This window comes from Phymastichus coffea, unplaced genomic scaffold, assembly GCF_024137745.1.
Source record: "Phymastichus coffea isolate CEN01 unplaced genomic scaffold, Cenicafe_Pcof_1.1 PCOF00155, whole genome shotgun sequence".
Classification (NCBI taxonomy): Eukaryota; Metazoa; Arthropoda; class Insecta; order Hymenoptera; family Eulophidae; genus Phymastichus; species Phymastichus coffea.
In genome coordinates, this window is record NW_026706966.1 from 12,358 (window position 1) to 40,306 (window position 27,949).

The window sequence follows — 27,949 nt, forward strand, 5'->3', positions numbered from 1 at the left end:
TTTTTCGATAAATACAGAAAAATAACGAATACAAGCGCCAAGTTTCACGATTAAAAGCCTGAATTTCCCATTAAACAATGTCATTGAAAATGAAATAATCCGAAATTATGGTTACCACAAAGTTTCCTCATTGGCCGTCGTCCGCAGAAGACTTTTCATTTCATTATAATACACGAAGGCCAATTAAAATCACACAAAAGATAGCCGCGCGAATTTCGCGAACAAAAGTAAAGTATAATGAAAAAGCATCATCGAAAACCGCAACAATGGCGATGCATAATCATTAGCAAAACATTATGGAAAAAGAGAGTTTTAAAAAATTATTATTTGGTATGTTTCAGAGAGCCGCTTGGACGAGGCGAGCAACCGTTTCAAAAATCAGGGTGAGTTAATTAACGACAGGCCATCCCAACTAATGAACGAGCTTTTCACGGGGCCGCAGCTTTTGTTCTACGTCACGCTTGATAAATGATTTTAGGCGCGTGCCGGCCACGCCGCTTCGAAAATACACGACGCCCTTTTCCGCGCTAAAGGCTAATTTTCCCGCTCGTAGCGGCCGATCGCCTGTGCACACACGAGCGCGCCAGCCAGCTGCAGAGGTGCAAATTTTCACGGCGCGGCGCTCCGCGCAAACAGACGTGCGCGCTCGACTGTTCAAAAGGCCACTGAGGAATTTCGCGTTTTCGAATATTACTCGGTTAATTTTACGGGGCTCGCCTAACTGACATTCTTAATTCGCCACGAGGACCTTTAAATTTGGCGTTGTTGCTTGGGGATGAACAACTGTCGCGCGTGCGACGGCCACGCTGACGAAATTTCATTTGTTGCGAAAACAAGTAAAAGATCCGATGACTTACCCATCGCAACGGTTCGTCAACATCGAGGCGCATCAAAGCAAACAAGATACACGTAACAGCGCTGTTTAGAATTGGAAATCAGGTGCAAAATTTGACGTGATACACAATGATCGAAACCCTCACCATGTGCAATCTATCGACAACGATGCTTTGGCCCGAGGATACGCAATACGCAGCCTCTGCACAACATGCGTTTATACGTCCTCGATATAGAATTTCCAAAGTGACATTGTTTGTGTCTCTTTGGGTCCGGCCCATTGCGATGCGTTTGAGCATACATGTTGCACGTACGTATCGGCAAACGATGGCAAACAGTTGTAGACAAACGCGCGCTCTTCTCGATGATCGCCGGACGATGTTCACGCGTGAAACGCGATCATCTTTTCCTCTTTCCCTTTTCACAACCAAACATTTCTTTTTCAAAGTAACCTGCTTCGGAGCGACATTACAACATAAATACGACGAAATAGTGAGCGAGCGAACGGTGTTTTAAGCTAGGCTCACATTAAATTTCAATTATTCCTGATACGTTACCTATTCAGACATTTTTTAAAACAAAAATTAGCTTCAAGTAAAAAAGTAATTGCTGTACCGACTGGAAGTCTGATTTTTATGTGAAATTCATACATTCGCATTCCCTATGAATATTACCGAAGCGAAGTCAAGTTTGGCTTCTCTTAGCAACGAACGAAAGGAAATTAGCATTCAGAAAAACCGAAAAAAGAAAACGACGAGGACGTTCGTTCCCATTTAAACATTCAATTAGCCAAGTGTACTCGAAGCATTCTGCCCAACACAAAAGAAGAAAGTAGCGTAAATCAGTAATCCACTCTACAAAAGAAAAACAAAACTCGTGAATATCTCTATCTACCAAATTAAAAAAAAGGAGTATAAAAACAGCCGGTGCAGCAGTCCTCGACTCTATAAGATAAAGCTCTCTCTCTCTCTCTCTCTCTCTCTCTCTCTCTCTCGTTCGCTTGCAAGTACCTTACATGAGAGCGCACACACAGCAGTGAGCGAGCGCAAAAGAAAGACATCACGAGATCCTGCTGCAAAAAACAAAAATAAAAAAGAAGCGAAGCATCATCTCCGCTGAAGAGACTCGCGACTCGCGCTCGCTGCGCGCACAGCTCATTAACGCGACGACTACGACGTCGACGACGACGACGACGACGACGACGACGACGACAAGCTCAGTATGTCCCCCCTGCCTAGAACACATAGGCTAGAGTGGAGGGGGAGTGTCGCCATGACGACAAGCAACAACCCCCCGAGGGAGCCAAACGTGTCACACGGAAGGGGACGCTCGGCAAATCCAAAATGGCCGACCACCTACCACCATCCCCCTTTTTTTTTCAGCGCACTCGCTCGCCTGCTCGAGACTGCCGGCGTCGATAGACACTCTCTCCACCATTTTAATTCTGGCGCGGCTCTTCTCTCGCTTCCTCGCCGGCTAATTAACGACCGTAGATATATAGAGACGCGAAACTTGGTTAGCGCACCAACCGACGCGCCGGGACGCCTTGGCTTTTACGCGCGCATTTCCCGTCCTCGACCTCGGCTTCTTCCCTTCTCTATTCGTGCCAAGACCGGCGACGTTTATTCGACGATCACTCCAAGGTATCGCCACGAGGAGGGCAATCGATATTTTCGCGCTCGCGAGGGCCGTCTGCTCACCGGCAACAGCGTCAACGCAGTCCCTGACATAAACAACGCGAATCTCAATTAATTGCCACTTGATTTCTCGCGCGTCTGCGAGCCCCGTGCACTCGACCAATTTCCTTGCTCTCCCTGCAGCTTTGCCCTCGCTGGTGATTTCGATTTCAATTTGTCCCTATACCTCTCGCCCCTCTCCCCTCTTTTTTCAACATTTTTTTTGCCTTTGTTGTACCTCCAGATACCCTCGCTGGGCAATCGAAAAATGGACTCGAGGGACCAAAAGGCTTTGTCGGGGATTTCGGGTTTGAGGGCGGTTTCGAATGCCGAATCGTCCTTTACAACAAGACTCGAACGCCAAGTTCGTCTCCGCTATTGGCCCACAAATTTCGATATATATACTCGCGCGCAACGCATCGTAGATAATTACATTCGTTCTCGCGGCGGCGGTAACGGCGCATCGCGTATGATCAGCGCATCGCGTATTCAAAATCAGCGAATTCGCACGCACGTAGCCGACTGCTCGACCGAATGTTACGCGTGTGTGCTCGCGCGCGCGCGCGCGCGTCGAGGGATGTGACTCGACGCAATTAGCGATTCGACCAAATGTTTGCGAAACGCGCGCGAGCGGTTTTTTTTTGCTCTCGCGTACACATAATTGTGCCGCGGGCTCTTCTCTCTCGTTCTCTCTTTTGCCGTTCGTGTTTGCGCATACACGTACACACGCGAGTATAATGAAATGTCGCCCCGGTGAATAGTTTCGCGCGCGTGACATTTTGCCGAGGCAACAGAGAAAACGAGTTGTTCCTTTTTTATGTTATACTTGTCGCTTCGAGGCTTTCGAGCGTTAATTAGCCTCGCGTGTGTAGTTGAATAGCTGCTGTCTTTTTTTTTTATTTCACTTTCTTATTTGTTCGAACGTAATATTTTGGATGTGTGTATCGTTTTGTCACAGGGCGTTGTCGCTTGAAAGTTCGATAGATAGTTGATTGATTATGAATTTTTGTCGGCCTCGTGTGCTTTCTTCGTACTTATTTTCCAGCTATATTTTCCCGAATTCATTTTATTTTCTAGCGGATGACATGATAAAAACGAAGAATTTGCACTGGTTGAGCAACAAGCAAGTTCTAATAACGTGAAGAATTTCGGTTTTTAGTACAAAGTAATTTATTATCCTGACGAACTAGCGAAGGAATGTTGTCGCGTCGTATGTCCTTGCGAAAGAAAATTAGGTGCGCGCTTTGAATAACATTTTCTTGCTAATGACTCCTGCACCCAAAGTATTTAGAATCTATAATTCATAAGCAGACGATGTGATCGAAGCTTGGCGACAAGTCAGAAAGGTGTACGACTATTTACGTGCGGCGACAAATAGTCACCTGTGGAAACTCTAGAAATGAAATGAGCCATGTCCAAGCATGCGGATTGTTCGCATTCATCTCGCTCGAAATCATCGAGCCTCCGTAATAGCGCATATCTTTGGCAAAATCAATTGGCTACATGCAGCGTGCGGCCAATTCTGCAAATGGATATCGATGATATCGCGTCGGTCGCCGCTGCGCGCGTATACATATCGCCGATGCGCGCGCCAAGTTAAATACGCGTCCGATGCAATTACACTGATAGCATTGGCACGCGCGCTCGCTCGCCTCTAATTAACCTGCGCGCAAAAAATGGCAAAGCACATTGGGTAAACAACGCTCTCGCTAATGACGATGACAATCGATAATGCGAGCCAGATATGTTTGATTTTCTTGCAGCTCTATTTGCCGGACGGTGGCGCGATCGATGCTTCGCGAGGACGTTTCATGATGTCGACGATAATAGGGCTTATTGAGCGTCGCAGGCGCGTCGTCAATTATTACGGGTTTTGTGGACAACCAGCACGATTAGTCAGCTAATTGATTGAGAGCAAAAGAAAATTGAGCGCGTCATTTTTCGCTGGCGAACAATAAATAAATAGAGGGCAAATCTACCGCGCACAGTCCTGCTATTTTATTTTTACGTACAGAATGTTTCAAGTTTTTCATTGCGCGCGCACAGTGCACCGTTCAAAAATAAAACTACATTTTTTTTTTAATCTCGATTAAAACGTTAAATGGCAGCCTCATTCCACGTAAGAAAAATACAACACTTTTTAATCACAGTCGCACGTTGAAAGTCGGAAAAATTTCGTACGCTGAAATAAAAAAAACCACTGGTAGAGAGTTTGAATTCTCATCCATAACAGAAAGAATAAAAAAAAGAGTGTCATGCATAGGCAATTCCGCGAGAGTAAACGCAATACGAAGCGATGATTGATGCTCCGGATATATCGGCCGATCGAGCGTCAGGAAAATAACCGTCAAACGCACGAGTGAGTGCAGGGATAAAAAAAATTCAGTGAAAGTTCAATCGAACGAGTACAAAAGCCCGGAGAGAGAGAGAGAGAGAGAGCAAAAAAAAAAAATAAAAAATAATAAAACAGCGGCGCGAGTGCAAAAAATGGCACGTATCGAGTTTATTTCGCGAGCGCGAATGTTTGAAATTCGGCCTCCACCTCCCTCTGGCAATGTAGTCTCGTTTGGTTTGTTATTCGTTCCTTTCTATTTTTTCCAAAGCGGGTGTCATTTTATAAAAAAAAGCGAGGTTTCACGGCTTTTTTTTAAACGCGTATGGATTAATTGATTTAATTTCTTTGATTGGTTATTTTTCGCTTGATCATGTTTAATGTACTGAAAATCATTGCCAGTTCATATATGGAATCGAGTGAGTAAATCGAAGCGTGCGATTTCCAGTAGATTATCAGTTTGGATTGAAAATATTTTCGAAAATTAATTTTTTCGATCCGATGACTGGTATTTGTATTTCAAGACAGGTGGAACAGCTATCCTCAAAAAAATTAATAACAACAATTAAGAAAGCACGTTACGCTACCATTTATTCTAATACAGTGAAATATTTTTAAATAACTGCCAGTACATTTTATTTCGGTGAAACTTTATCGAGCCATGCTATATTTTATCATTTTCTCAACTGCGAATCCTAAGACAAGATAATTGCAAAATAGATTTGATAAAATTATAAGATATCATTTTATAATGATGACTTTTCATGTAAACGTGGAAGTTCGTAAAAATCATTCTATCAATATCTTAAAATTCTTTGCTATAATTATAAGCTGTACAGCAAACGAATGATTTAGATACTCATAATTTTGCCGATCGTTGAAGTGAAAATCTAGCAGCTTTATTTATCGTACATCAATTTCCACGAAAACTATAATTCCGCCCGTGTCTGGAATAATGAAGAATAAAATTAAACAAACCGCAAAATGCAGCGATGCAAAGGTGGATAAATTCGCTGCAATATATATAGACTGAGGTGCGATAACTTTCAGCATGGACTGTATGTGATGCTGGTCGCTTGGCGAGCTCGAGGGAGAAAACTCTCCCCTCGGGTGTGAGGCTTTGCTACTCCGGGGCGAGAGAGAGAGAGAGAGAGAGAGAGAGAGAGAGAGAGAGAGAGAGCTAGATCGTTCGCTCTCCGGTGGTTGCCAGGCAACGACACCCTCGGCGCACGGACAGACACACCCTCCTCTGTGTGTGCGTGCCAATCAAGTCGCGCATCGATGCTACTCCGGAAAAGGATAAAAAAAAAGAGCCAAGAGAAGAAGTGTATAACGCGCAGGGGTATAGAGGAGAAGCCTCTTATTGCACTTCTCCCTCGTGCTTTATTTATCTATTTACAGCGCGACCCCTTTTTCTTTCTGTCATTGTCGAGGCTCTTTGTGTATCTGCCGTCGTCGCCGTCATCGCCGTCGTCGTCGCCGTCGTCGTCGTCCCCCGTGGGTAACGTTGCTCTTGCGCCTATGCGTGCCTCTTCAATATGCTAATGCCCGCGTAGCTGCTGCTGTACGCGAAACTGCCTGCGGACTTTGATGTGCCTGCGTCCCCGAGCGCGTCGAGCCGGTTCCTTTGTTTTTATTTATCGAGCTCGCACTCGAGCGAGGAAAATTTGCAATGAAAGCGGCACCCGAAAGTTTTTGCATCGATCGGTCAGCTCGCGCGCAGACTGTGTATGTATGTATAGCCCGTAGGTAGGCAGCCATTTGCGCGCGGCAGCGACGAGCAAGTTGGAAAGTGAGAAGCGTTTGAAGTGTGCACAGCGCGCGCGCGCGCACACAAGCGTTGCCCTCTCAACTTCGATCGGCAAATTTTCAGCCTATCGCTCTCCAGCGTTTTCCTCTTTTTTTTTTTCTTTTTCCTTTCTTTTTTCATGCACTCGCGGGACTTCGCTGCCAACGATTTTTTCATAATCGCATTTCAATTCCTCGTCGGCCATAATCTCTTTACCGGTCGCTAAAATTGAACCGACCCAACCGATTTCTCCCACTCGAATATGCCGACGAAAACGAAAAGCGCGCGATAGTCGCAAGGGGAATATCCCTTTTCTACCTCCGAGGAGAGATCGCTTATCAAACCCACTGGGTTTGCGGCCCTAAGCGCTCGCACAAGGATAATCCTGTACATGATACGCAAGGACACACTTCGATCGAGTTCGTTTCCGTTTTTTGTAAGCGGGAGACATTTTTCCCTTTTATTTTTGTCGCATGGTTCGCGTGCAATTTTCGGCATATAACAGTAACGGAGTTACCGAGTGAAAAAATTGAGAAAGACGAGTTTGACCAACGGGCTTCGTAATGGCATTTGCCTTTTACATTCTATAAAACGAGGGGAAACTGGATATGAACGTTAGAGATTGGCCTTAAAGTATTCTTTATAAAGGAACGTCTAAATATGTTCTCGACAAAACGGATAATCCAGCTAATACAGAGACGTTTCAATGATCAATTCGTATGCGATTCATTGTCAATTTTCGTGAGCTACGTCAAACTCTTTTTTTTCGGCACGGGCGTTCGAGCAGGTATACGTTGTGCGCCGTTGACGCGCAACAATGGCTTCAAGCGACTTAAACGCATACGACGACGAAACTCAAATCTTTTGTCGCGCTGTCATCCGATCTAAAGATCCTTAATACTGTGACTCTGATTTCGGCGTTGTGAAGCCTCTTACTTTATTTTAAAATTAAAAAATATCCAGCAAGAAAATTTGCTGAAATAAGCAACGAAGTTTATTATGTTTTTTCGAGAGAGAGAAAGAACAGAAAATTAAAAATCTCAACAATTTCAATATATCAGGTCCTAAACCTCCCCCCCCCCCTATCCTAACGATTAGCCATATATATACCCTCAAGCAGCGGCGGCGGCCTTGCTCAATCATCTTTTTTTTTTACTTTTTTTCTCCTTTGTGCTCGCACAATGGGCGCGCGATTCGATGTTTTGACGTCTCCTCCACATCTGTCTATCTCGCATTCGCCGTGCTCCATACACCTCTTCATCTCGCTTCTTTCTTTTTTCTTTTTTTTTTCTTGCGTAGATGCCGGTGGCGCGAGCGGCAATGGCCCACGTGTGCCTACTGGTAAGTGGATGCACGCACGAGTGTGTTTCCGCTTCTTTTTCGAGGTCGGTTTATGATGGATCCGTTTTTTGACGTGTCAGAGCTATGCAAGCATGAAAGTTTTCATTGTTTGCTTGTAGCGCACGTCTGCAGGGTGTCTTGAAACCTTTCTGCCCGTTCTCTTCTTCTACTGTGTTACTTTTCTGAGGCTGAAGAAGTTTGCGGTGTTTTTATGAATTGCTGGTATGTGAATTATATAGAGTATTTAGGAACAGGAAGAGGACAGTCGAATCAATATGTTGAGGGTGTGTTGGAGAATGGATACACTGATTATTTTTAGATGGACGATTTTGCACAACATTGTGATTAATTTAATCGTTGATAGTCTGTATCATCAGCAAATTAATATACTAAATTGATTTTTCTTCGATATTGCAGAGGTGACTACAAATTCTGAAAATTTTGAAGTGGACTCGATAACCAAAGAAATGGGGAGGTACGAATGATGGTCAAAATAAAACTTATTCAATTGAAAAAATGAATGTTTACTGAAATTAAATTGTTCATATATTTGTTTCAGCATGCAAGTTCCGAAGATTTATTACGGCTCGCGGACGCACAAGCAAATCGAGCAAGTTATCAGGGAATTCAAGAAAACTGCCTATAGCGACAAACCGTATGAATGACCAATGTTTTTCCTTTCAATTAGCAATAATTAAACAAAGAAAATTTGAGCTTGACGGGTAATTTGCAGAATGACGATATTAAGCAGCAGAGAGCATACCTGCATACAAAACTGTCCACAGGGTAAAAGCAAAACGCAACTGTGCAACGATTTGCACGATGTGACAAAGGTGAGCAGGCGAAAGTAATGGCTTGGCGAGCGACTGCGAGCATGCTCAAACGTGTCTTTCTTCTGCAGAATACCACGGGAAGGTGCAACTACAACACGGACAAGTCCAAATATACGATGTCGCACGAGGTCATGTACGCGCAAGGACTCGAGACACCTTGGGATATCGAAGACTTGGTTTTATTTGGAAAGGAAAAGAATGCTTGCCCGTACTTTGGTGCCAGAGGATTGATGCCCCACTCGGACATTATTTTCTGCCCTTACAATTACCTCCTTGATCCCATCATCAGGGACACCGTGAGTGGTGACCAAGCAAGCCATTCCTTTCGACATCACAATGATTTTCAACGATTTTTTATCGCTGCAGATGCAGTTGACATTGAAAAACGACATTGTTATTATCGACGAAGCTCATAACATCGAGAGTATATGCAGAGACGTGTCTAGTGCTGATTTCCGCGAGGATAATATCGGCGAAGCTATAGAGGATTGTAAATACAACTTCAATCAAACGAACGACAGCGCTACATATGAGTGTATTAAACAATATCTCGAAGACATGGCCAAATTAATTTGCGATCAAATACTGCCAACGCCCGTGAGTAGTCGACCGTTGTCGGACTTCGTTTGCAATTATTCACGTTTATTTGAAACATTTATATAGGAAAATGTGAACGCCGAAGTGACCAGTGAGTGTTGGACAGGAGATCAAACCTGGTCGATGTTCAAGATCAATGGTTTAGCAGAAAAACGGTTTCAAGAATTCTGTTTAGCCAGCAGTAACGCTATCAGCATTTATAACCAGATGAAGGAAGATCAGCAAACTGGTGTTGATCGAGATAAGGAAAATACGTCAGCTAACGATATGAAGAAACAGAAAAAGAAGCCCGCCATTACTTTTGTCACCAAGAGACTATTGGAAGAGCTGGTTATGGCTTTAAATCTCATCCAGAATCCGACTTTCTGCAAGGATTATCGCTGCACAATTTCCCAAAACTTCCATTGGGATGCTAAACATAAGGTCTGATTCCATTTTTCGTTACTGGTTGTACATACGCGTGTTGCAGAAAAATATCGATTTTCCACGTATAATTTCAGAAAATTAGTAGACATCAACATTTCATTTCCTGGCTTTCTGAAAATATTCTCTTCTATAAACATATTAGAAAGAAATCTTCACTTTACTCGTTTCCGTAGTCATTACTTAACTAAAAATAAAATTTAACAATAACAAAATGTCTACCAGGTGGAGAACAATAGTTGGATACCAGCTCAAGGTGGCCAGCGGCTTCGCAGTCTCAAATTCATGTGCATGAATTCAGCTATCATTTTTGGGCAAATGGCAAAAAATACACGTTGCGTCATCCTCGCTTCTGGTACTCTCTCGCCAACATCTACTTTCGAAAGTGAACTTGGCACCAAATTCATTCACAAGCTCTCAGCTAATCACGTGGTGCCCAAGGAACAAGTCTATGTCAGAGGTATACCTCGTGGACCCAAGGGTACTATACTCAAGGCAACTTACAACAACGTGCAGGCATTGCCCTTCAAGGTATGTAGTAAATGGATTTAATTTATTATGTCATCATTTATAAAAATCTTCAACAGGACGATTTAGGACAATTGGTGCTGGAAGTATGTCAAGCTGTACCACATGGAGTGCTTTGCTTCTTTTCATCGTATACGATGATGGATAATCAAACGCAGCGCTGGAAAGAGACGGGTACCTGGAATGAAATTGAACGCTGCAAGCACATCGTTACAGAGCCACGAAGAAACAATGATTTAGATGAAATTATGTCTGAATTTCGCGAGGTCATTAAAGACACCAGTGAAAGGCCAGCTGCATGCGGTATCACTGGAGCATTACTATTTGCTGTTTTTCGTGGTAAAGTTGCTGAAGGTATCGATTTTAGCGACAATGAGGCTCGAGCTGTTCTCACGGTTGGTTGTTTGTATTATTTTCAAATAAATTCGAAATTCGCTTTTACTACAGAGTAATGAATTATGAAATTTTCATTGATTATAGATTGGCATTCCATATGCAGTCCAAAGTGATCCTAATGTCAAATTGAAACGCGAGTATAATGATCAGAATCGCAATAAAGGTTTACTACCTGGTGGTGAGTGGTATTCTGTCCAGGCTTATAGGGCGCTTAATCAGGCACTTGGTCGATGCATCAGGCATAGAAACGATTGGGGAGCGATTTTACTTGTTGACGAAAGGTATGTTTATTTCGTTATTTTCGTCGGAAACTTTCTTATAAATTCGTTGATATCAATGCGGCTTCTGATGTTCATGTGTTTATTCGTTGAGATCGCTATTTTTCTCATGAATTGTTTAACGCTATGTATTTTTCAGATTATTAACGTCATATTCTGCTAGCTACCTGCCTAAGTGGATACGAGAAATGGTGAGTAGTTCATTGAATTACGGGCGACACAATTTCATAATTGCTTTTGTATTTTCAATTTCAGAGGCAAAATGGAAGCAATTACAACTTGAAGGAGGAGCTGAAAGCGTTTGTTAGCAGACAACAAATTAATGATAAAGAGAGAGCTGCAAAGTGAACTACGTCTTTCGTGCCTGTCAATCACATTTTAGATGATATTTTTTATATATACAGCTCATGAACTTCTACAAGTATATCCATTTCTATTGATTATTTATTGATTACAATATTATTTACTTTAATGTTCTGTGTTTTCTTTTGGATATGTCTATTTCATATTGAAAGAAGTTTTCCATTGTATTAAGAATATGATGAGTTAATTTATTACATAAAGTTTCTTTGAATGTATATGTATTTTTATAACTATTCAAACTTTCTTGAAAAATATTTATAAAACCATTTTTATAGTGTAACTTTTATTTTAACTTAAAATATCTTTCACATCTTTTTTACAGTGACTCATGCATTTTTTACAGTGTCTCTCTTCTCAATCATTCGCAATTGTTTTTTCTTCATTCTCTTTATTTTTGCTGTATTTTTAATCTGAAAAAAATATAATATATACTAACAATCTGTATTGTCTAATGAAATGAAAAATATTTATTTGATAACAAAAAGTTGTACTTACAACTTGTATGACTTCACTCTTTTTCTGTTTTTCTTCTGTTCGTTTTAAGTTTTCTCTTCTTCTTTCCTTTTTTGCTTGCTTTTCTGCTTCTTTTTGTGCTTTTATTTCTCTAGATAATTCTTTAACTTTTTTCAATTCTTCTCTTAATTTTTGTTTCTTTTCAAAAGACAAGCGAATACCCTTGGTTTTTACAATTGATGAAAATCTATAAAGTTTTATATGAGATATAATAAGTATTCAGTGATCAAGGTAGAGGTATATATTAAAAAAATTTTTCTTTAATATGTACTTTTGTTTTGGTTCTTTCCATATTCTACCAGACTTTGGTCTACCTCTAGGTATCACTTTTTGTAACATTTCTTTATTGTTTGTTTTGCTGTCACCACTTTTTTCTTTTTCTTGAACATTACTTTCACTCTGTTGTGATTCAATTTTATCTGGTAATAAATCTTCAATTCTTGTAACCTGTTCCTTAGTTTGAATCATTTTCGTTAATTTTATAAACGCACGTGTATCAAATCACAACATAAACGCATCAACTTATGTAGGTTATGGTCACCATGAGCCATCTAGGGTAAAGCGAAGGAACTTTGTCGAATTAGTCGCTAAGGTAGAACTTTCGTTTTCTAATCGATAGAGTGCCTAGCTATATCGCACGTGTGTTAGGTTTTTGGCAACAACTTCGTAATTTAAAGTTTGTCGTATGATAATAATAATTTTAATTATTTTATAAAATACATATGAAATGGAAGCTTTGAAAGAGATAAGCTGTTACTTAGATCCAAAATGTAGAATAGATGTGAAGGCAGTTGCACTAGAACACGTTTTGGGTAATAATAATTCCAATTTTACATCAACATTTCTAAAATATCAAATTAATTTCGACTGTACTTCTGTCAGGTGTTACTGCAAGCAAGGAAGGAAGAGAGCTATTATTGGGAGTTCCACAAATTCTTCGCCAACTCATATTACTATTACAAGATGAAAGTATTGTGATAGCAAAAGATGCGGCACGATCTTTAATAAATATTTCTGGGGATGAAGCTGGGGCTAGTGCTCTACTTATTATTTCTGAATCATCGAAATGTATTGCTGAGGATGAGAAAACTGATAATCTAATATATTTATGTTTGAAGTATGTACATTCCCTAATTAAATATTATGTAATGGAATATAAGAAATGTCTAATGAAACACAAATTGATTTAAGAAATATTCTGGATAAAGTCAGTAAATTAGCTGATCCATGTTGTATAATTCTATCAAATATGACAAGACCAAATCAAAATGTAGATAGAATTATCACTCTAATAGACAAAAGTGAATTTTCATGGAGTTTAATTCTAAACACATTCACAACTAATAACTATAATACTACTGGAGCAAAACTTCATTATTTAGGACCTCTTTTTAGTAATCTTAGTCAATCAAAAAAGATGCGGAGGTAAGATATGAACTGCCATTTAACAAAATATTTTTATAAATATCTATGATTATTAATATAAATTTGTAATGTTTGTAGCTATTTGTTAAATAAAAATCAATTTGTGTTTCAACGGTTACTATCGTTTGTTCAATATCCAGATAGTAATATAAGAAGAGGAGGAATTGTAGGAACATTGCGAAATTGTTGTTTTGATATTGAAAATCATGATTGGCTTATGAGCCAAGATGTAGATATTCTACCATATCTTCTTTTACCTCTCGCTGGACCAGAAGAATTTACCGAAGAAGAAAATAATAAGTTACCTATAGATCTGCAGTATTTGCCAGAAACAAAAACAAGAGAAAAGGATCCTGATATTAGGTTTGTGATTAATAACATTAATAGCCAGAGTATGGAAAATAATTTAAATTTCTTCCTCTACAGAATAATGCTTTTAGAAGCATTAGGACAGTTATGTGCTACTAAGAAAACAAGAGAGTACCTCAGAGAAAATAATACTTATATTATTCTCAGGGAATTACACAAGTGGGAAAAGGAGAAGACTGTGTTGCTGGCATGTGAAAATGTTGTGGACATTCTGATAAAGTAAAAATATTTAATTATTTTAACAACAATTAGGATCTTATAACTTATACATCGATTATTTCAGGACTGAAGAAGAAATCGGATTAGACAATTTGAAAGAAATAGAAATTCCTGAAGAATACAAAAAAAAGTTCTATGAAATGGATAAACAATACATTGAATAGGCAAATAGAGTAAATAATGATAAAAAAATTGTTAAACATTGATTTTGAAAAATGTTACACATTATTGTTTGCTATAATACTTAATAATTTGTAATCATTTTATAAAATAAATTTTATATATTTAATATAAGTACATATAAGATGGCAAATTCTTTAAAAAAGTTATAAAAACAATATATTTTACAAATCAACAATATTCAATGATATATTGAAAGCTTTTGAAGATACTGAAAAAACCACTTGTAAAATAAAAAAATTAGCTAAGATATAAATATTGAAATCCTGCTTTTTTAAAACAGTGATGGCCTGGAAAAAATCGCGAAAAAAAAAGTTCAACCGAAAACTATAACGAATCCCAATTGAGTACGTGATCAATGATTTAACATGTTTGCTAGTGATTGCTTTTTTTACACAGCATAAAAAAGGTCATTAACCATTAGACGGCCGGGATTTCAAAGGGCATATCGCCCTAAGAAAACTGGTATAAAATGTATCTTATATCATCGATTGATCATAGGTGAGGTGTTGGTCACGAGGTAAGCCACTATAGTGGCTTTCTAGCCGTCTATAGGTTAAAGAACTATAGGAACCATTGAATCTCGTAACAACTTGATTGAAAATATTGTATTAATTGCGAAAATGGCTAAAAGATACCAACAGCACGCGGGGTTCCCAAGCGGTCACCCATCCAAGTACTAACCGCGCTCAACGCTGCTTAACTTCGGTGATCGGACGAGAACCGGTGTAGTCAGCCTGATATGGCCGTTGGCGAACGATGTTATTCATTGAACGGTGAAGTCGCGCCTAAAGTATGATACGATGATATCATTTTTATTGAAATTAATAATTAATTTGACAATGTATATATGATTGTTGACAGTCATTACAAGGCCGTATTTATATCATCGGAATCATCTTGACAAACGAGGTTCTCCCGAAAGATTATCACGAATCCTAACTGAGTACATCATCTATGATTCAACATGTTTGAAATTCCTTGATTTTTTTATACGGCATAAAACAGGTTACTAAAAGACTGTAAGAGCCACTGATTCAAACAAATTTCAGATAAAAATATTTAAATAATTACAAAAAGTGGCAAAAAAGATACCAACGGCACGCGGGGTTCCCAAGCGGTCACCCATCCAAGTACTAACCGCGCTCAACGCTGCTTAACTTCGGTGATCGGACGAGAACCGGTGTAGTCAGCCTGATATGGCCGTTGGCGAACGATGTTATTCATTGAACGGTGAAGTCGTGCCTAAAGTATGATACGATGATATCATTTTTATTGAATTTAATAATTAATTTGACAATGTATATATGATTGTTAACAGTCATTACAAGGCCGTATTTATATCATCGGAATCATCTTGACAAACGAGGTTCTCCTGAAAGATTATCGTGAATCCTAACTGAGTACGTCATCTATGATTCAACATGTTTGAAATTACTTGATTTTTTTATACGGCATGAAACAGGTTATTAAAATACTATAAGAGCCATTGATTCAAAAAAAAGCTCATATAAAAATATTTAAATAATTTCAAACAAAGGCAAAAAAGATACCAACAGCACGCGGGGTTCCCAAGCGGTCACCCATCCAAGTACTAACCGCGCTCAACGCTGCTTAACTTCGGTGATCGGACGAGAACCGGTGTATTCAGCCTGATATGGCCGTTGGCGAATGGTTAAAGTCATTGAATGGTGAAGTAGTGCCTACAGTATGAATTGATAATATCGTTTTTATTGAATTTGATAATGAATTTGATAATGAATTTGACTATGTATATATGATTAGTGGCAGTCATTGCGAGGCCGTATTTATATTATCGGAATCAGCTCGACAAACAAGGTTCTCCCGAAAGATTATTACGAATCCTAACTGAGTACGTCATCTCTGATTCGACATGTTTGAAATTACTTACTTTTTTTATACGGCATGAAACATGTTACTAAAAGACTGTAAGAGCCATTGATTCAAAAAAAAGCTCATATAAAAATATTTAAATAATTACAAACAAAGGCAAAAAAGATACCAACAGCACGCGGGGTTCCCAAGCGGTCACCCATCCAAGTACTAACCGCGCTCAACGCTGCTTAACTGCGGTGATCGGACGAGAACCGGTGTATTCAGCCTGATATGGCCGTTGGCGAATGGTTAAAGTCATTGAATGGTGAAGTAGTGCCTACAGTTTGAATTGATAATATCGTTTTTATTGAATTTGATAATGAATTTGACTATGTATATATGATTAGTGGCAGTCATTGCGAGGCCGTATTTATATTATCGGAATCAGCTCGACAAACAAGGTTTTCCCGAAAGATTATTACTAATCCTAACTGAGTACGTCATCTGTGATTCAACATGTTTGCAATTACTTGATTTTTTATACGGCATGAAACAGGTTACTAAAAGACTGTAAGAGCCATTGATTAAAAAAAAAACTCAGATTCTAATATTTAAATAATTATAAAAAAGGCAAAAAGATACCAACAGCACGCGGGGTTCCCAAGCGGTCACCCATCCAAGTACTAACCGCGCTCAACGCTGCTTAACTTCGGTGATCGGACGAGAACCGGTGTATTCAGCCTGATATGGCCGTTGGCGAGTGATTTAACTCATTGAACGGTGAAGTCGCGCCTAAAGTATGATACGATGATATCATTTTTATTGAATTTAATAATTAATTTGACAATGTATATATGATTGTTGACAGTCATTACAAGGCCGTATTTATATCATCGGAATCATCTTGACAAACGAGGTTCTCCCGAAAGATTATCACGAATCCTAACTGAGTACGTCATCTATGATTCAACATGTTTGAAATTACTTGATTTTTTTATACGGCATGAAACAGGTTATTAAAATACTATAATAGCGATTGTTTCTAGAATAGCTTAGGTTAAAATATTGAAATAATTATAAAAAAAGGCAAAAAGATACCAACAGCACGCGGGGTTCCCAAGCGGTCACCCATCCAAGTACTAACCGCGCTCAACGCTGCTTAACTTCGGTGATCGGACGAGAACCGGTGTATTCAGCCTGATATGACCGTTTGCGAGTTGTTAAAGTCATTTAATGGTCATGTCCTGTATAATATAAATCTGCGATATCGATTTTATCGGTTTTTGATAATGGTACTACAATCGTTTGCAGCCATTACGAGGCAGTATTTTCATTTTGATAATCATTTTGACACGAAAAGTTCTTGCGAAAAATTATCACGAGTCCTAACTGAGTACGTGATCTATGATTCAACATGTTTGGAATTACTTGCTTTGTTTACACGGCATACAACAATTCAGTAAAATATAAGAACCATTTATTCCATAAAAAGCTTAAATAAAAAGATAAAAATAATTGTAAAAATGGCAAAAAAGATACCAACGCTACGCAGGATTCCGAAGAGGTCATCCATCCAAATACAATAGCGCCTAATGCTGCTTAATAAGAGATAAGAATTAGTGTTTTTATTATATGAGTCTTTATTCATCGAATAATGTAACAAAAGATTCGCATTATATATAGATGTGATGAATAATACAATTATTATTATTATACGCTTAAATTAATAGGTTTACAGAGATTGAATGTTCGCACGGACGCTCTTAATCGTATACATAATATTTGTTTTTAATAAGTATAATTACTAATGAATTAAATCGTACGGCATAAATATTTTTATTATATCTTAGTTGTTAGACGTATGTTTTGGGAAAATGTTTCACATTAAAAAACCAAAACTTTTTCTCGGAGCTCAGAATAAGGTTTTTTAAGATTAATATAAAACTAAATCAGGATTCAACGCTATTTACATAATTACAATCTTATAAACTAAAAGATTCTGATCTCACCACAGACTAAATTACTTCACGTTCATATATCTGTCGAACAATGTTTTGGTGTCGAGATAGTAGTTATTTTTCAGATCAATCTTTGGAATACTCATATTATATACTAGTCTACGCTTTTCTACATGAATACAAAGGTTTTATTCATACTCTATTTTTTGTTATTAACGTTACTCTGTATATGATATAGCATCAGAAAATTATTCTTGACTCTGACTATTTGTTTTATCTAAATACATGAAAGTTTCCGGTTGAATATGTCCAGAGAGTATTGGTTTTTCATTATATATATTTTGTGAGGATATACAGAATTGTTGATTGAACTATTGTTTTTAATATTCATTATATTTACCTAATAATTTATAATTAGTTTAGTAATAAAATCATTGATCCTCAGGTCATTGGCTGTATCGTATAGTATTTAGTTACCGACGTACTTTTTGTAACTTAAATCAGTGTAAGCTCTCAAACCTTTTCATTCGAAGGCCCTAAATTTTCCCATAATACTTGGACTGATATTGAACCAAATCGGTCAATCATATCTAAGAATATTGGTCTAACAAGTAACATGTAACATATACATTTAACATTTACCTTAAAGTATTTTGAGAAAATATTCTTCTATGAATTAGAAAAACTTTCTGGGCTCTACTTATTTTAATTTCTACATGTTTATTGAAATATAATAAACCATCTAGATTAATACCCAGGTATTTCACTTCTTTATTATGTGGTTGCGACTATCGATTATATCGATCAAGGCTCGCTGTCATGTGCGCACTTTTCTCAGACTAGTATATGAGTGGGCAACTTGGCAGGGGTGCACGACACTCGATCGCGGTGATAATTCGATAATTTATATATCGAAGTCAAGATGGTGCCTAATTTGGTATAAAACTAGGGTCACTGCACCTATCGCTCTCTTTTGCCCAGCCGCCGCATGCGAGGCAAGATCAATCACACTCAACGCTGCTTAACTTCGGTGATCGGTTACATTCAGGTGATTCGGTGATACAAGAACAGGTGTATTCAGCCTGATATGGTTGTTGGCAAGTGAGTCATTGAACAGTGAAGTCCTGTTTAATATAAAGTGGTAATACCTAATTATTGATATTTATTATCGTGGTACCATAACCTATAACCATTTCGGAGCAACAATCTCATTTTGGCATTCATCTTGACAAAAAACGCACACCACTTTAATAGATTGTCACGAATCCTAACTAAGTATGTGATTCAAGATACTTGCAATTGTTTCCTATCGTTAATCTGCCCGACATAATTTACCAAAAGACTATAGAAATACTACGGTTTATTGAATCCAATAACAGCTAAGATAAAAAATAATTAAATTAATTCAATTAATTTTGATGTTAGAGAATAGGGCCATTGATTCAAAAAAAATTCAGATAAAAATATTGAAATAATTACAAAATATGGCAAAAAAGATACCAACGGCACGCGGGGTTCCCAAGCGGTCACCCATCCAAGTACTAACCGCGCTCAATGCTGCTTAACTTCGGTGATCGGACGAGAACCTTTTTTTTTTATATAATCTCTTTATTTACAATAATTACATGTATATTACACATATTTACAATATATAGTTGTATATAAGTGTACATTAAAATATGGATTGGATTTGTTAATGTAGCTCCTGCTCATCCAATGAGCTTTATCTACTAATTTTGTTTGTGTGCAGTTTAAACAATTTAAACATGAACCGTATTTTTAATTAATTACACTAATTTTTTACGTTTTCGATGATGTTTGTAGTATTTGTATTGTGTATATAGGATTGCTGGTTGTATATTCTACATCCTCTTCCTCCATATATACCATTATATAGGAAAAACACTGGTGATCCCGGAAAAAACCTACTTACGAAGAATTCTAGAACCACTTATGTTGTGGAATTATATAAATGACTTTTAATTACTCGGTGAAAATCTTGAGTGAATGATAAGGTAATTTATGTCTATAATAAAATGGTAAATTGTGTTTTCTTGTTTTTGTTATATCTTATAACAACTTATTATTACTTAGTTGTGTACTATAAAAATCATTTTTCAAGATGAATTCTAAGAGATTTAAGTATTTCTAACATTTTATTTAAATTATTTATTTCTTTTGCTATTTCCGATAGCGTTGTGCTATGCGCTGTCTTTGTTGACCACGCAGGATCTTTCCGGGAACTAGTTTGTGTATTTATATTTGCGCTGTTACGCTCATTTGTATATATCTCTGTGTTTGGATTTACCATAGGTCTATTGTTTTGTATACTTCTCAAGGGCGGATAATGATTTTGATCGTTTAGATTTAAATTTTGCTTTGGTTGTATAGTTGTCAAATTTTTGTCTTTATTCTTAGATGTAATTATTTTTAAGCGTCTTTTATATATTTCACAAATTGTAGCATTTGCTGGATGAGCACCACCACAATTTACGCATTTGGCTGGTGTTTCTTTCGTTTTTGTGCAGACTTTTGTCAAATGACTTCCTGCACATTTTAAGTAGTTTGGCTCTGCATAACAATTAGTAGTTGCATGTCCCCAATTTTGACAACGATGACATTGTGTTAGTCTTTTTTTATTGATGTAATTTTCCCATGTAATCTTAGTGTAGCAGACTACATAAACTTTTTGCTTTAATTCATTCAATTTAATATTTCCATTAAAAGTAACCATAAATAATGGTTTGATAGTATTTTTCATTACATTTACTTTCTCAATATCATAACCAGCTTCTAATAGTTCATTATGTATATGTATTGAATCAGTTTCTGCGTGTAAGCCTCTTAATACGAAAACTTTTTTCTTATCGTGTTTCCCAGTATATGTATGAAATTCTACTTTATTTTCTATCCAAATATCTTTAATTAATTGATAATCATCGTTTGTTGATGTATATAGTTCTGAGTAATTTCTATTATATTTAATATAGAATTTGTCTTTCAATAAATCTTTAATTTGTTTTATTAATTGTTGATGATCTTTTATTTCTCCGTGAATTACTAATGGTGGCGGTTTGATTTTTTTACTTACTGTTTTAATTTTTGTTTTAGTAGATTGATTCCTTTTTAAAAATTTTTGTTATTTTCCACAGAAAGTTATCCTGAGGTTTTAATTTTTTAAGTGGTTTCTTTCATTTACTATTTTTATAGTTATGTATTCTATTCCTTATTAATCTATTCATTTTGTAAAATATTATTTTGTCTTCAATTTTTCTTGATCTCTGCCATAATTTTCTTAGTTTATTCCTTTGTTTTATTAAATCAATTATGTATTCAGGTAGATTATCTTGTGCTGTTCAATTTGACTATTGCATTTCTCAAGATGAAGTCTAAGAGATCTGACTGTTTCTAACATTTTATTCAAGTTACAGATACTATTTAGATTATTTATTTCTCTTGCTATTTCAGATAGCGTTGTGCTATGCGCTGTCTTTGTTGACCACGCAGGATCTTTTCGGGAACTAATTTGTATATTCAAAATTGCGCTATTACGCTCATTTGTGTACATCTCTGAATTTGGATTTACCATGGGTCTATTGTTTTCTATTTTCCTGTTGATTGTAATTTTTTTTTTAGATTATCTCTGATTTTATCTAATCTGCGTTTTCATATAAATTCTGTTTTCTATTAACTTCTGTTTTATTTTGATCACTGAGTTTTAAAGAGATTAACTAATGATCTGAGCTTAATTCATAGTTTACTTGAAGCCCCGTGATACTATGTACATTTTTGTTAATTAGTATATCTATGGTTGTTGGCGTTGAGTTATTCGGAGGATAATTTGTGTGTTCATCTGTATATAATATTGTACAATTATTTATTGTATAAAATCGTGTAATATCTTACCGCTTTTATTATTTCTGTTACAATTCCAGGTAATGTGAGTGGCATTAAGATCTCCGATCACTAAGATTTTGTTATTTACTGTTGATTATTTTTTGGAGTTCATTATAATTTAATTCTATTATCGGTCTTCTGTAGGCAGCTACTATAGTGATATTATTTAATAATTTAATTGCTATTATTTCTAGGCTTGTAATACCTATTATTTTTATTTCTTTATGGGGTATACAATTTCTAATGAAAATTGCCACGCCACCTGCTGCATTATCTCTTTCATTTCTATAGCAAGAGTAATTTTTAATTTGAAGTTTATCTTGTGATGTGCCGTTTGTTTCATTTTCTAATAATACGTCTATATTTCTTCTGTACAAAAATTCTATGAATTCACCAAGTTTATTTTTAATTCCATTAGCATTCCAAGAGCATACGTTTATTGTATTCATGCACCTATATTTTCAAGTTTTGTAGCAAAATTTATAAATACTTGTAGTTTTTCAATTTCACTATTGCATTTCTTAAGATGAAGTCTAAGAGATCTGAGTGTTTCTAACATTTTATTGTGATCTCCGATCACTAATATTTTGTTATTAGTGTTCATTATTTTTTGCAGTTCATTATAATTCAATTCTATTATCGGTCGTCTGTAGGCAGCTACTATAGTGATATTACTTAGTAGTTTAATTGCTATTATTTCTAGTCTTCTAATGCCTCTTATTTTTAATTCTTTAAAAACTATTTTTTTTATGTTTTTTATTTTTGTTATTTTTTGTTTTTTTTTTGTTTTTCTTTATTAATCTACTTAATTAACATTTTTTTATAATAAATACAAACTACACTACACTACAAATTACATTACAATACAAATTACACTACACTAAAAATTACACTACAATACAAATTACACTACACTACAAACTAGACTACACTACAAATTACGCTACAAACTACACTACAATACACTAAAAATTACACTAAACTACAACCTAGACTACATTACAAACTACGATGATCGATTTAATCGATAGCGCAAAACAGTATCTAGTTATCGCGATGACGCACCGAATTGGCGCAGCTTCGTTTCTGTCCAGTTCATACGCATTTTAAAGCATACTTTCCGGATGGAATTATGCTGCCGTCCACTGGTTTCCTTTGGCTGCTTCCCGGCCAATAAAGTATCACTATTGTCGGAGATCACTGCAGCGGCGGCTGCGGTTGAGGTTGAAATTTCAATGCCATCGGCGATGATGATCGTAGATATGGCAATGGCGTGGTGACCTCCTCGTCGTCGCCGTCGTCGTCGAACAAATCCCTCGACATGTCATGGACATCGCATTGATCATTCCGATTACAGCCGCTCACTAGATTACGTAGATCCTGAAGGGAGCTTGAAGGATCAGCTGCCAGCATCACTTCACGCTCCTTTGAAGATGCTCCTGTGATCATCTTATCGCGAAGAACCTAATTGAAATAGTCCTCTGGGAAGGCACACTTTGGAGCTTGTGTTTCATTCTTTCAAAGAAAGAGTAAAGATTCTCATCCAGCTATTGTCGCATCTCATGAAATCCACATCGATTCTTCATCATCTTCAAAACGTGAAAACTCACAAGAGATCGAAGTACACGACAGAACTTAGAAGAGCTACGTTCGTTAAAGCTAGCTGAACCTAGTATGGACGAGAACAGGTATGTATTTAGCCTGATATGGCTGTTGGCGAGTGGTTAAAGTTATTTAACGGTAGAGTTTAGTTTAATATGAATCGGTGAGATCGATTTTATTATATTTGATAATTAATTTAGTAATAGTGGTACAATTGCCTGTGGCCATTACGAGGCAGAAATGACATTTCGAAAAAAAAAATCCCCCTAGTGATTATCAGAAATCTAAACTAAATTGATGTCTAGAAGATTCGAAATATTAAACTACTGTAAATAAATCAAGCCAAAAATGAATATAAAAATAATCAAGACAATGAAAAAAGTACCTATAGTATACTATTGTATCGTTCCATTCTCACTGTGCTAATCTGGAATAATTTTTGATTGATTATGGAATAACATTGTCCAGCATATAAGTTGTCTTTAAACGTTACTATATTAACTATATAATTCGATCGTATATCCGCTGGTGAAAAGGTACAATATGTTAATTTTCAAATTCCAACTAATGACATCAGAGGCAACTACTTTTTCAACCGCTGGTTCACGTGACTTTTATACATGATGAATGTACCACAAAAATTGATAACATTTAATAAACGTTTTTTTTTTTTTTTTTTTTATTTATTCATCGAATAATGTTACAAAAATTTCACATTATACATAGGTGTGTTGGATAATACACTTACAGTAACAATTTAACAGAGATTGAATGGTCTCACAGGACGCTCGCAATCATACGGATAACATTTTTACATTATAATGAGTAGTGATAAGTTAAGATGATACGGTAGAACAATCGTTCTTATTGTATCATAAATTAGGATGTATAATGTTTTGGAAAATGTGGGTACATAAAAAACCAAAACTACACGATCGGAGCTCAGAATGAGGCTTCCTTATAACAACAATAAATAAGTAGTACAAAATAATAAATAATAAAACTAAGATATTTACATATTTACAACCTACAACTAAATGAACTTCCGGGCGCAAGGCACATATTATTATATTTTATTTATCTCTCCACCAGTATATTTTATTATTGAGGTGGTATAGGTTTTTAGTATCACTTTTTGGTATGCTCATATTATATACTAGCTTGTATTCTGTTTTATTAATATCAAGATCTGCTTCATATTCTATTCGTTTGTTGTTAGCATTTCTCTGTATATGGTATAAGATTGGAAAATTGTTTTTGTTGGTAACTCTATTGGTTTTATCTAAATATAAAAATACTTCAGGTTGGATGTGTCCTGAAGCCAGAGATTTTTCGTGGTATATATCATGCGGGTATAAGGAAGAGTTGATTAAATTATTATTTTTAATATGTTTTATATTTGCATAATAATCTCTGATTAACTTGATAATGAAATTATCAATTCTTGGTATATTAGCTGTATCATATAATATTCTGTTGCTAATATATTTTTTATATTCTGTATCCGGGTCTCTGTAGAGTCCGGTACAGGCCCTTAGGCATTTTCTTTCGAAAACCCTTAATTTTTCCATTATGCTTGGGCTAACGTTGAACCAGATTGGGCAACCATACGTAAGAATAGGTCTGACAAGTAGCATGTAACATATACATTTAACTTTCATATTTAAGTGTTTTGAGTAAAATATTCTACTGTGAATTTGGAAGGCTTTTTGAGCTTTGGTTAATTGAATTTCTACATGTTTGTTAAAATATAGCAATTCGTCTAGGTTTATACCCAGGTATTTTACGACTTTACTATGTGATATAACTGTTTTATCTGACATGATGTGGAATGTTTTATAGAGTTGCTTAAAGTGTTTACTTTGCTTTTTAATTTTCTTTCTCCAGAGAATTGTTTCACATTTGCGAGGGTTAATTTTTAATTTCCATGTATGGTAAAAATTTTTGACTGAGTTATAGACATTCTGGAGATTATTTATCAACTTTTTAATATTTTTTCCTATCACATATAAGATTAAGTCGTCTGCAAAGAATAAGCATCTTATGTTCGGTAATGTATCTAGACCGAAGAGTTTTGGAATTTGAGATGTGAAGAAATTGAATAATAGTGGGGCTGTAACTGTTCCTTGTTGTAGCCCGTCTAGTAGGTTTAAGGAGAAACTACGTGCAGAATCTGATTGTGAAATAAAAAACTTCCTGTTTTGCAACATACTTGTTATTAATCTTAACAGATGCTTGGGGCTTTTCTTTCTGTGTAACCTAAATAATAAACCTTTTATCCAAACTGTATCGAAAGCGCGCTCTAAATCTATAAGAGCCGCTGCTACATTATTATTATTGTGAAGGGCGTATTGAATTTCGGAAACAAGAGTATGCACTGCGTGCGTTGTGCTAAGTTTAGTTCTAAAACCAAACTGTCTATCTGGTATAATGTCGTTATCTTCAAAGAATTTATCGAGTGACTTTTTCATTAATTTTTCAAAAATTTTCGAAACATTTGGAAGTAGACTTATAGGTCGGTAGTTCATGGGATCTGTTGAATTTTGACCTTTTTTTGGCAGAGGTATAACTTTTGCTGTTTTCCAACCATTCGGAAAATATCCATTATTGAGACAATTATTAAATAATATATTGTAATTGTTTATTAAGATTACGGGTAAATTTTTGAGAACTATATTAGGTATTCCATCTGGACCAGTTGATTTTTTATTATTTAGTTGTCTAAAGAGTTTGGTTGTTAGCAATGGGAAGGAAAAAAAGCCTTCGTCACTCTCGCATTTAGGTCTACTTGCTGTGTTTTCATTTGTAAATTGTAGAATTGTTTGTCTATTTTCACTATCGGTATTATTTTGGGACATGTGATCCTCGTAGAATTTGTCTACTATTGCATTTATGCGTGGATTACCAAGGTTCTGGTTTTGTATGTTTACGGTAGCAAATGTTTGACCTAGTATGTTAAGCTTTTGGATTTTATCCGAGACTATGAAGTTATTATCTTGATTTCTTTGTAGATTATCCGGGTTTATCTGCAAATGTGTTAGTAAGTCAATTTTGTCGTTATTGATAATAAGATTTGGGATATTTGTTTCTTCTTTTTTCCTAAAGATGCTATTAATTTGCGGGAACATGTGCACTGAGTTATGTTTTATTTTTTCTAGCTTGTTGGCCCAGTGTTTATTAATTGAGTTGTTAAATTCTTGTTTAATTTCCGTTTTGATTTGTTTTAGTTGTTGTTTAGTGTTTTTAATGATTATATACGATTGTAAAGACGGACTTCTGTATTCATTATGTAATAAAGATAAGAGCTTGCTTTTTTTCTTGTATAGTCTTTTTAATTTTTCGTTTATATATTGATCTGTCCCGTTTGAATCTTTGTAGGTTGGAATGGTTTTTTGCATAGCTTCAGTTATGACTTTGTCGATTTCTAATAGATGTTTATCGATTTCATTATTAGTTAAGTTTTTATTATTCGGGATTTCTAGATTCCATGTGTCTGTGATGAATTTTTGAAAATCGTACCAGTTGGTTTTATTATAATTAAAGGGCATGGTTGGTGTAAGAAATGGGACAATATCATCGCTTGTTGGGAGAGCAAAAATTATTTCGATGGCATTGTGGTCACTGTCGTAGTCTATAATAGGTAACGTGCCATCATTGTTGAGGTTTAAAATGTTTAGTCTGCTGTCGACTATTCCTACATCGATAAATGCTTTGCTTTTTGGGTACGTTGGTTTGTCTGTGTACTTGAAGTTTATTCTGTATTCGAAGCTTTTATCATTTAACCAATTTTGCAATGACCTCCCTCTAGGATTAGCATTAATATTGTTCCATTGTGAGTGTTTTACATTAAAATCTCCTGCTAATACAAAATAGTTATTTGTGTTTTTTAATTGTAATAGATCGAACAATTTTTCCAATTCTTGCACAAAATCTACTGCACAAGTGCCTGCTGCATACGCGCATATTAAATATAGGTTTCTGCCACTTGTCAGTCGTAATCTTAATATGATATTTTCTATTATTATGAAGTTTTTGTTCAACGTGATTTGATCGTATTCTATATTTTTTTTAATTAGAATAGCTACCCCTCCGCCATTTCCATCAGTAACGTTTTCTCTATCTTTCCTAATTAAATTAAAGTTTTTGAAACTAGGTTTATGCTGCGGTTTGAGTTTGGTTTCATTTATGAACACTATATCAGGGCTATTATTGTTTATCAGATTGAGGAGTTCGTGCCTTCTCTCGTTTGCAACAATAGAATTAACATTAATAGAGACTATTTTTAATGTATTATTCATTGTTATTTCCTTTTATAGCGTTGTTTTCGTTATCAGTTAGAGCTTCTTTTGTGCTTTCTCTATTCTTCCTTATGGTGTTGTGTTTTGTATGTATAACGCTATGACATACTTCTGGTTTTGTTTCCTTTGAATATATGACGTCTAGTTTATAGAGTTTTAATAAATCATGATCATGCCCTTTATCGTTTAATATAGTAGAGTATACGTAGAATAGTATTGTACTCAATCGTTCAGCCATTGTTTTGAGTGGTAGCTTTCTCAA

The 27,949-nt window shown here is 36.2% G+C and overlaps 3 protein-coding genes and 6 non-coding genes across 9 annotated transcripts; 2 read left to right on the forward strand and 7 right to left on the reverse strand.

The window, feature by feature from the left end:
- The first annotated feature begins 350 nt into the window (after window positions 1-350).
- On the forward strand, window positions 351-11,566 carry LOC131672612 (Fanconi anemia group J protein homolog). Its single transcript, XM_058949958.1, has 12 exons — window positions 351-383; window positions 8,390-8,447; window positions 8,532-8,627; window positions 8,706-8,805; window positions 8,874-9,101; window positions 9,172-9,402; window positions 9,469-9,825; window positions 10,051-10,356; window positions 10,413-10,748; window positions 10,834-11,030; window positions 11,167-11,218; window positions 11,283-11,566. Exons 2-12 carry the CDS (start codon window positions 8,440-8,442, stop codon window positions 11,373-11,375), a joined length of 2,004 nt encoding a protein of 667 aa, XP_058805941.1. The 5' UTR covers window positions 351-383; window positions 8,390-8,439; the 3' UTR covers window positions 11,376-11,566.
- Window positions 11,567-11,579: 13 nt separating this feature from the next.
- Window positions 11,580-12,410, reverse strand: LOC131672613 (coiled-coil domain-containing protein 86). Its single transcript, XM_058949959.1, has 3 exons — window positions 12,175-12,410; window positions 11,886-12,090; window positions 11,580-11,800 (listed from the first exon to the last, which is right to left on the reverse strand). Exons 1-3 carry the CDS (start codon window positions 12,369-12,371, stop codon window positions 11,717-11,719), a joined length of 486 nt encoding a protein of 161 aa, XP_058805942.1. The 5' UTR covers window positions 12,372-12,410; the 3' UTR covers window positions 11,580-11,716.
- Window positions 12,411-12,557: 147 nt separating this feature from the next.
- On the forward strand, window positions 12,558-14,080 carry LOC131672625 (protein HGH1 homolog). Its single transcript, XM_058949988.1, has 6 exons — window positions 12,558-12,715; window positions 12,786-13,020; window positions 13,095-13,328; window positions 13,407-13,691; window positions 13,755-13,916; window positions 13,981-14,080. The coding sequence occupies exons 1-6, from the start codon at window positions 12,631-12,633 to the stop codon at window positions 14,078-14,080; spliced, it is 1,101 nt and encodes a 366-aa protein (XP_058805971.1). The 5' UTR covers window positions 12,558-12,630.
- Window positions 14,081-14,731: 651 nt separating this feature from the next.
- LOC131672661 (5S ribosomal RNA) lies at window positions 14,732-14,850 on the reverse strand. The gene has a single exon (XR_009302643.1). It is a non-coding gene; the product is annotated as a 5S ribosomal RNA (ribosomal RNA).
- Window positions 14,851-15,188: 338 nt separating this feature from the next.
- LOC131672656 (5S ribosomal RNA) lies at window positions 15,189-15,307 on the reverse strand. The gene has a single exon (XR_009302638.1). It is a non-coding gene; the product is annotated as a 5S ribosomal RNA (ribosomal RNA).
- A 339-nt stretch (window positions 15,308-15,646) lies between these two features.
- On the reverse strand, window positions 15,647-15,765 carry LOC131672655 (5S ribosomal RNA). The gene has a single exon (XR_009302637.1). It is a non-coding gene; the product is annotated as a 5S ribosomal RNA (ribosomal RNA).
- A 351-nt stretch (window positions 15,766-16,116) lies between these two features.
- LOC131672657 (5S ribosomal RNA) lies at window positions 16,117-16,235 on the reverse strand. Its single transcript, XR_009302639.1, has one exon. It is a non-coding gene; the product is annotated as a 5S ribosomal RNA (ribosomal RNA).
- Window positions 16,236-16,571: 336 nt separating this feature from the next.
- LOC131672666 (5S ribosomal RNA) lies at window positions 16,572-16,690 on the reverse strand. The gene has a single exon (XR_009302646.1). It is a non-coding gene; the product is annotated as a 5S ribosomal RNA (ribosomal RNA).
- Window positions 16,691-17,027: 337 nt separating this feature from the next.
- On the reverse strand, window positions 17,028-17,146 carry LOC131672662 (5S ribosomal RNA). Its single transcript, XR_009302644.1, has one exon. It is a non-coding gene; the product is annotated as a 5S ribosomal RNA (ribosomal RNA).
- Window positions 17,147-27,949: the final 10,803 nt, after the last annotated feature.